Source organism: Theropithecus gelada, chromosome 4 (genome assembly GCF_003255815.1).
Source record: "Theropithecus gelada isolate Dixy chromosome 4, Tgel_1.0, whole genome shotgun sequence".
NCBI lineage: Eukaryota > Metazoa > Chordata > Mammalia > Primates > Cercopithecidae > Theropithecus > Theropithecus gelada.
The window spans coordinates 31,941,090-31,951,074 of NC_037671.1; the positions used below are offsets into that span (position 1 = coordinate 31,941,090).

General features: G+C 36.9%; 1 protein-coding gene across 1 annotated transcript; it reads left to right on the forward strand.

Moving 5' to 3' along the window:
• The first annotated feature begins 2,186 nt into the window (after nucleotides 1-2,186).
• LOC112623503 (olfactory receptor 2J1-like) lies at nucleotides 2,187-3,125 on the forward strand. Its single transcript, XM_025384007.1, has one exon. It carries the CDS (start codon nucleotides 2,187-2,189, stop codon nucleotides 3,123-3,125), a length of 939 nt encoding a protein of 312 aa, XP_025239792.1.
• The last annotated feature ends 6,860 nt before the right edge of the window (nucleotides 3,126-9,985 follow it).

The following is a 9,985-nucleotide window of genomic DNA, read 5'->3' on the forward strand; positions in this document are numbered from 1 at the left end:
TCCACAGCTCATAGAAGCTACATTTGATAGGGTCTTCATTTCCCTCTTTTCCACCAAGAAGAAAATCGAAGCTGCAAACTTTTCTCTACATGAGTTCTGGGTTTTTTTTGTCCCTTATTTCCTATCCCTTTAATCAACTCTGGAGGAATGCTGAAAGATGAGTCATACAACAGATAGGTATCAGATTCCACTTTTTAATTACTGTAATAAGGAACGCAGGCAGCTGCAATAGAAAAGAAAATTAGGTCTACATCAGCAAAAGTATACACAGCATTTGAGTTCAAGTATCTTATGGCATATTACCTTTAATCCTAGGGAGATTTTAAAAAAATTCTTGGAATTTTCCCATGATTTCTCAAAAGGTTAATGCTCATTCCATTATCAACAATATGGAAAAATGTACAGGATCTTTGTACCTGTCTGGAGCATTTGCATAGATTTGGCCCGAGTTTAATGTTCCTAGCTCTCCAGCTGTAACTCGACCAACTAGGCAACTTCTTACATCTTTTTCAAGAGTCAAGATTACAATATTTGAGTATTAAAAGTTTTTCAAAACACTGAAGGTGAGTCGGGTGTAGATAAATTTGTCTTTTGCCTTATTATCATTTTATCATTATTATTTTTTTGAGACAGAGTCTTGCTCTGTCACCCAGGCTGGAGGGCAATGGTGCGATCTCAGCTCACTGCAACCTCCGTCTCCCAGGTTCAAGTGATTCTCCTGCCTCAGCTTCCAGAGTAGCTGGTATTACAGGTGTCCACCACCATGCCTGGCTAATTTTTGTATTTTTTAGTAGAGACGGTATTTCACCATGTTGGTCAGGCTGGTTTCGAACTCCTGACCTCAAGTGTTCCACCTGCCTCGGCCTCCCAAAATGCTGGGATTACAGGCATGAGCCACCACACCCAGCCTCTTTTGCCGAATTTATCAGAGAGTACAAGAGGAAGAGTTGGCTGTGGCAGGAGGGGAGCAGAAGGGGGATGGCAATGCTATTTAGGAATATTGAAATGCTGGGTTCCTGTATTTTATTGCAAAAACTGTATCATAAAAGAGTGTTTATCTTTCTCATGCAAGATTGGTAGTGTGCAAGAGAAAATAAGCAACTGAAAATCAAACTATCAAAGCATATTTGAATTTCTTCTTTATTTTTAAAAAATAACTACAAGGTGAATTTTCTGGATTTTATACAATGCTCATGTATCTTTCTACTAATATTAATGTCTGTTCAGAAGCTCCATTAAAAATTGTAGAAACCCCAGAAAATACAAATTATAAATTGTGACTCAGAATTTAAAGTATAGTTCAGTTATTGGCCTAAAGCATATAAAATTTTGTAGAAACCATGTTTAAGTCTTCTTGTCCCTGTCAAACAATCCTGTTATACATTCTTTCAACTTCAAATACCACATTCAGACCTCCTCTTCACTGTTGTGCATCCAAACACTGTCCTTTTCTCTCTTACCAACCTATGTTTTTGTCAGACTCTGTAATCTTCATATCTTTCAGTAATATAGTCTCATTCACCTTTGGAAGCATTCTATCACCGATTGCTCTATTTTGCTTTATTAATTGGCTTTGTGTATATTGTGAATTTTTATAAGTTGGTGTGTTTGTGCATATTCTGTTTAAACTTTCATTTGTGTATTATTTGTCTAGAAATAAACTGCTAGCATAAATAAATGGCAGTTAATTTTTTCTATAATCATTCAATTTATTTCTTTTCAGTTAATATTTTAAAGTGACTGCCTAATTGCTTTTTAATATGGGAAATTCCTATCTGTAAGTCAGATTGTTAAGACTGCTGTTATTCCTTTCTCTGTAATTGCAAAATTGGAAATAGCCTGAAAATATAAAAATAATCAAATTAACTTTTTAAAGTAAAAAATTATTTTTCATAGTGATTGTGTTCCTGATTATAGAATATCATAGTCTTCATTAATCCAAATATTAACTCAGGGATGCATATAAAAGAACTCAGTAACTTGAGAAGCTATTGCTTGTATCCACAGCTGGATAAATATCTCAATGAAGCAGGTAAAGGGAACTGTATAAAAATTCTACTGACATTATGATGCATACTGTCTAGAAGTGGGATTTGTGCTCAGTCTGTTTGCAAGTGAGCGGTTGACAATGCATGGACAGACTTTGAGTTTATGTGATTCTTTCTTTAGGTACAAGAAAAAAATGAATGATGATGGAAAAAAACATAAGTTCTGAAGACTTCTTTATTCTACTTGGATTTTCTAATTGGCCTTATCTGGAAGTAGTTCTGTTTGTGGTTATCTTGATCTTCTACCTAATGACACTGACAGGCAACCTGTTCATCATCATCCTGTCATACCTGGACTCCCATCTCCACACTCCCATGTACTTCTTCCTTTCAAACCTCTCATTTCTGGATCTCTGCTACACCACCAGCTCTATCCCTCAGTTGCTGGTCAACCTCTGGGGCCCGGAAAAGACCATCTCTTATGCTGGTTGCATGGTTCAACTTTACTTTGTTCTCGCACAGGGAATTGCAGAGTGTGTCCTGCTGGTGGTGATGTCCTATGACCGTTATGCAGCTGTGTGTAGACCTTTGCATTACACTGTCCTCATGCACCCTCGTTTCTGCTGCTTGTTGGCTGCGGCTTCTTGGGTAAGTGGTTTTACTACCTCAGCACTTCATTCCTCCTTTACTTTCTGGATATCTCTGTGTGGACATCGCCTAGTGGATCACTTCTTCTGTGAAGTTCCAGCACTTCTGCGTTTATCATGTGTTGACACCCATGCAAATGAGCTGATCCTCATGGTCATGAGCTCTATTTTTGTTCTTATACCTCTCATTCTCATTCTCACTTCCTATGGTGCCATTGCCTGGGCTGTACTGAGCATGCAATCAACCACTGGGCTTCAGAAAGTGTTTAGGACATGCGGAGCCCATCTTATGGTTGTATCTCTCTTTTTCATTCCAGTCATGTGCATATATCTCCAGCCACCATCAGAAAATTCTCCTGATCAAGGCAAGTTCATTGCCCTCTTTTATACTGTTGTCACACCTAGTCTTAACCCTCTAATCTACACTCTCAGAAACAAGGATGTAAGAGGAGCAGTGAAGAGACTAATGGGGTGGGAGTGGGGGATGTGACAGGGAAATCATGTTGGCTGTTGTTGTTTTTCCTAGGGTCTCGTCCATCTTGAAAGGTGGTTTCCCTGCTTCTTTGTGATTTATTTTTGTTCTAACAGCTCACAAAACATGGAATAGTTCAGTCTCACATTTGTTGCTCTTTTTATTATTTAGTTCTGAAATATTGTCTTGAGATAAAGTTTTTGATTAGTGCCACTTTGGTCTTTTACAATTCTACATTTTATTTCTGTGACAATTGTGGACTGTGGTTTCAACATAAATAAATATGTGTGTGAATAGTTATAAGGAGATTATTTCAAAAATGTTGGAAATATTTCTAACAGTGTGCTAAATTATGAATTGACTATTGAGGTATACAGAAAGAGAAGGGCAATATTGCAAAGACTTAGGCTAAAAAAGTTTTTCGTTATTGAATAAACCTTAAATGAAGCTAAAAATAGTCACAGCAAAGAAAAATGGTAACCATAATGAATAATATTGTTTATTATATGGTAAAGGATATATCATAAGTTTTTGGCTGAAAGACACTTTTTAAAGACACTAAATCATCTAATTTATCCTGTAGGTCTACATACTTGTCACACTGAACAGTAAACTAATATATCTTTAAAATGGCTCATTCGTTCATCTGTCCATTTATTCGTTAACTTATTCTTTATTAGCTAAATCTTATTGAATGTGTACTGTCTCCCAGTTTGTGAAATTCTTGATAACATGTATAAATATAACATACTCTGTCTGAACAGAACACACTCTCTGTCCCTCTCTCCGGAAAAATGGCAACATAAAAGATGAAGTATCCGTTCATGGCTTAATTTATCACTGGGGGTAATGCTAATAAATTAAGATAGCTTTTAAAAGTCAGAAACGATAAACTCTGATTACTCTTCAGATTGTATAAATCTTTCACTTTTTAAAAATCAAAAACAAGGCCAAGCGCGGTGGCTCGCGCCTGTAATCCCAGCACTTTGGGAGGCTGAAGCAGGTGGCTCACGAGGTCAGGAGATCAAGACCATCCTGGCTAACATGGTGAAACCCCATCTCTACTAAAAATACAAAAAAATTAGCCAGACGTGGTGGCACACGCCTGTAGTCCCAGCTACTCGGAGGCTAGGGCAGAAGAATCACTTGAACCTGGGAGGCAGAGGTTGTGGAGAGCCGAGATTGTGCCACTGCACTCCAGCCTGGGTGACAGGGCGAGACGCCATCTAAAAAAAATAAAAAAATGAAAAACAAACAAGATGTTTAGCCATAAACTCTGAAAGTAAATACCACTTGATGGCTCCTGTAGGAAGACAATGCTAGTAAATGAACAAAACAGAATATGTACTTTTTTTGCTTTAGTTGGCGTAGTTAATCACATGTTGAAGACAGCTTAAAACTCTTAACATCACTGTCCTTTGCTGAATAGCATTATTTTAAAAATTCTTCATTTTGATTTTTTCCAGTTTTATTGAGGCATAAATAAAATTGCATATATTTAATGTGCACAATGTGATTATATAGAAATCAAACCAAATTGTGAAATTATTATTATAATCAAACTAACACATCCATCATCTCACATAGTTACTGTGTGTAGAGGGAGCGGGGAGGTTGAGGACACTTAAGATCTAATCTCTAAGCAAATTTCAGGTATACAGTACAGTATTATTAACTATAGTCACCATAATCTACATTAGATCTCCAGGATGTATTCATCTTATGACAGAAAGTTTGTACCATTTGACTGTCTCTCCACTCCCACCCTCCAGCCCATGGCAACCACCATTCTATTCTCTGCTTCTATAAGTTCAACCTTTTTATTTTTTTGATACAGGGTCTTACTCTGTCACACAGGCTGGAGTGCGATCTCGACTCACTGCAACCTCTGCCTCCTGGCTTCAATTAATTCTCCTGCCTCAGCCTCCCTAGTAACTGGGACTACAGGCGCCCACCACCATGCCCAGCTAATTTTTGTATTTTTAGTAGAGATAGGGTCTCACCATTTTGGCAAGGAGGGTCTTGAACCCTTGACCTGAAATGATCCACCTGCCTCAGCCTCCCAAAGTACTGGGATTACAGGTGTGAGCCATTGTGCCTGTCCGAGTTCAAAGTTTTAGATTTCACATGTAAGTCATATCATACATCTTTTGTCTTTCTGTGTCTGGTTTATTTCACGTAGTACAACGTACTCCATCTATGTTATAATAATCAGCAGGATTTTCTTCTTTTTTATGGTTGAATAACATTTCAGTGTGTGTGTGTTTGTGCGTGTGTGTGAGATGACATTTTTAAAATCCATTCCTCTGTCAGTGGATGCTTAGATTGTTTCTTCATCCTGGCTATCATGAATAATGCTGCAATGAACATGGGAGCATAGACATCTCTTCAAGATCCTTACTTCTTTTTTTATATACATACTCAGTGGGATTGCTGGGGTCAAAAGCAAAAAAAAATCTAGTTTCTACAATAAAAACAAGTGTTTCACAAGTGCTAGACTCTTAAACTAGAGTCTGTTTTTTGATTAACTGGTGATTTAGAGATGGGCATGGTGGACAGTCATCTCAGGAATACTTCACTTTCATGTAATGAGTAAGCCTCTTACTACCTTCCCTATTATCATCATCATTTCCAGAACGTATCTTTATCACACTAAGTCTGGCAACATATATGGTGCATGGGTTTAAAGATGGTTATAGAAAAGACACCTACCACCTCTCAAGCTTTGTCTTTATAGACTCCATTACATCCTTGGTTTATTCATGTATTGATGAGAGTATTGATAGCGAGAGTAACAATTATATTGAAAAGACTAAGAGGCTTGCCCTGGTTTGGGCAAGTAAGGTTTGTTTGCTAGAGAGCTATGTATATCCATAATCTACAACTGCACCTATTTCCGTCTGTTTGTCTCTCTCTTTTTCTGTCTGTCTCTATTATCACTCTATGTTGTGGTGGCATAGGAGAGACACATGGTGGGAAGACATAAATGTTGGAAGTTTTCTTTCCTTGAGCATCTGATTTCATAAAACATCAAGTCACCACATGCAGTTTCCCTATGAAAGACAAGGATACGAATGAGTGGCACAAGGATAATAAGGATGGTAAACACAAAAGCCTCAAGGGCTATAATATCTACACAGTAGGGCAATGTCTGGGTCGAGACCGGCAATATGAGAGCATTGCCAAATATTTGGGTATATGATGACAGTTAGTGCAGGATTTTGCAGACTGCAGTACATTTCTCATATATCTTTATGGTCAGGAGGATACACCTCCACCCCAGTGCCAGGAAAAGATAGTGCTCATGGCAAACGTAGGTAGAGATAGGTACAGTCTTATCTGGGACTCAGATAAGATCACACAACATTGAAGGGATGAGGCTTGTGGTGAAGCTCACATCTAGTAACGAAAACGTGACTCCCTGAAAAAACACTGGTATGAGGAACTGGAAATCGAAGCTGAAATCAAGGAAATATGTATGTTTCTCAATGAGTCATCAGGTAAAATGTGAGGAAAATCACAAAGAGAATCATCTCTAGGCAGGGATAGTTAGAGAAATTTTCCAGGGTGCACTTTTCTAAAGACCGGTTATTTTCTTTTTCTTTCCCTATATCCTTGCTTTACCTCTTCGGAGAAAGACAAATATCAGGAAAGGATATAATTAATAATTTCAAAATGGAAGGACTTTGGGTGAGAAATGAACATTTGACTAGGAATTTCAGTAAAAAGACATTAAACGATAAAAAAAGGCATTAAACAATCACAAGATCTGAGGTGCATAACTTTTTTGGGGGGCACTGGTCTTGGCTATGAATAGTTACTTTTTTTTTTCATTTCAGGTATACAAAAAACTCAATATTCTTCATCTTTCCTTTTTTTTTTTTTAATTTGGAGGAGATTCCAAATTTTTATTTTTCCACTCAAAGATAACACAAACAATGTCTCCCTATGAGTCACTGGCATTCTGACGTTTGTCTCTGGGTAAGAGAACCAAAATACCCTAAATCAAGCCTGGCCAACCGCAGCCCATGGGCTGTGTGTGGCTCTGGATGGCTTCGAATGTGGCCCAATACAAATTCATAAACTTTCTTAAAAGATTATGAGCTTTATGCACAGACTTTTCGTTTCTTTTCTTTTCTTTTCCTCATCAGCTATTGTTACTGTTAGGGTATTTTATGTGTGGCCCAAGACAATGCTTTTTCTTCCAATGTGGCCCAGGGAAGCCAAAAGATTGAACACCCTAAATGAGCAATTTAAATAAATAATTCTTGTAAACCTGTCCTTACCAGATGTAGCCCATATGTGAACCCCATAAGCTTATAAATGACCAGGCACTATCCTAGAAGGCAGATAATGAGATTATTTGTGATATATATTTTTTCTTTTTTTGAGATGGAGTCTCACTCTGTCGCCCAGGGTGGAGTGCAGTGGTGCCATCTTGGCTCAATGCAACCTCCCTCCTGGGTTCAAACGATTCTCCTGCATCAGAACAGCTTCTTGAGTAGCTGGGACTACAGGTGAGCGCCAGCATGCCCGGCTAATTTTTGTATTTTTAGTAGAGATGGGGTTTCACCATATTGGCCAGTCTGGTCTCAAACTCCTGATCTCGTGATCTGCCCACCTCGGCCTCGCAAAGTGCTAGGAGTACAGACGTGAGCCACTGCGCTCAACCCATGATATATCTTTATAATTCCATCCTTTTTTTTTTTTAAACCACTGTGTCTAACATTTATCTTAAGATGAGAATGAAAAAGCTTCTGCCAGCATCTCAGTAATGCTATACCTTGTCCTAACACAATCTCAGTGGTATCATCATATTTTACATCGTGTGTGTGTGTGCTCACCTTAGGAGTATAGTTTTTCTGATAGCTTATGAAGATGAAAAGAATGGGAAAAGGAAATCACATCTTGCAACAACTAAATGCTAATTTCTAGACCTCAACTCCAGCTGAGCTTCCATCCATAATGCTTTAATAGTTTTTGATCTACTCTAATTCACATTCCTCCCAAACAAAGCACTCAAATTAACAGAAGCTTGAAGAGATCAGTTAGTGTCATTTATTCCTTTTGATTCTTCAGATACGACTTTCAGTGTGTTTTATTTATCTTAGTGTGTATTGTAGGGAAAAATGTTGAGGGCTGCTGCCTTAGAAATACTTTGCAGTAATTAAATCATGTCATGCTGTCTGTATTTTCACAAGTTACTAACATCTCACCTAAAAACGTTAACATTTGCTGGTACCCAGTAGATTGGCCTGAACTCTCCTACAAGTCTAGTTACCAAAGCATGAAAAATATTGGAGCTTGGTACAATCTCCTATGGACCAGAATATCAGACATTTCCTAGATTTTGATAACTGAGTGAATTCTGCTAGTCCCCACAGGTTGTAGGATCACTGGTTAAATTCCTCTTCAATAAGACAGAGAAATTTAAACATATGATTACATGACCATTTAATCATATTTATCTGAAAAATTATATTTAATATATTTTAAAGTGAAGTGGAGTGATATATACTAAGCTCGTGGTAGTTGTCTCTGGATTCAGTGTTGGGTCAGAGAGTGATAGTTAAAGGGGATATAAACTTTATCTGTGACACTTTATGTGCTAAAAATGCTGAAAATAAAAATGACAAAAGTTATGGTTGATTCTGTGTGGTGGGAACATAGATGTTTATTTTTAATATTTTAAATATCTAAAAGAATGATGAAGAAATAATGTAGACTAGTTTGTTAAACATCAGTTCAAATTAAAATTTACTATAATAGTAATAGTAGCTAACATGTATTGAATGATTATGCACTGGGAATCGAGGATGATGTTTACATATTTTTCATATTGAGTTTTCACAACAGTCAAGACTACTGAAGCCAACACCATTTCAGTTGCTTCGATTAAATAGACAGGAAAATACCCGATCATGCTCTTAAAATTACTAATTTTAAAATATAATTGTATTGTAAATGTGACTTGATTTTCATACCAAGACTTTGTTTGGTACCCCTGGAAAGTATTAGCTAGACACAATGTAACAATTGAAAAATCTTTATTAATTTATAAACTCATGACATACTTTTTAAAAAAAATATCAACAAGCCAATCACTAGATATAGACTAGCTATCAGAGAAAATTTAACTTTTTTATATATTTCAGCAAAGCTTTTGATAAGACATCAAGGGAAATTATTGATAACAATATTTTGGAAATATTAAACAATTTGTTTAAACGTTTTCTGAGTTTGGTAGTGATCTTCTGAGTATAGTTTGAATGGTCTTCAAAGGTAATTTTTAACACTTTTTCAGGGCTGAACTTGGCCTTGAATTTTAGAGATGTTAGACACAATTAAAGAATTCAAATTAATAAAACAAATATGTATAATGTAATCTTTATATTTTCTTTTTAAAAATGTTTCATGCCTTCTCCCATTCCTCAATTAGACCACCTGACAAACTTTATCTCAAATTTGGCCCATAGCATACTGAAGAATTGGGGAAAAAGTTTCAGGTAACTCAAGATAACCCATTCCTTTCCCTGAAAATATAGCTCAAAGCATTTTTCTCAGTGATGGTTGGACTATAGATTCCTTGTCATCTTAGTATAACAATGTGGCATCATGCCAAGAACATCGTTGAGAAACTGTTCTAACCAGGACAACTCCTTGAAGGGCATTAATTCCCACTTTGGGATTTACCCTCCCAGTGGTCCCAGTCGAGGAAAGCAAGTCACATTCTTTTGTTTCCAAAAAGCGCCCATTTACTCTAAGATAAAGGCCCATCTCTTGATACACTGAAAGCTCTAACAAGTTTATCTTTTGAGTAAAACTAGTTTTTTTAGTAGACTCAGTGCTTTCTCTTTTGTAGCAATAATAGTCATCGT

Coding starts and splice junctions, on each gene's coding strand:
- LOC112623503 (XM_025384007.1), top strand. CDS start 2,187: ATGATGATGGAAAAAAACATAAGTTCTGAAGACTTCTTTATTCTACTT.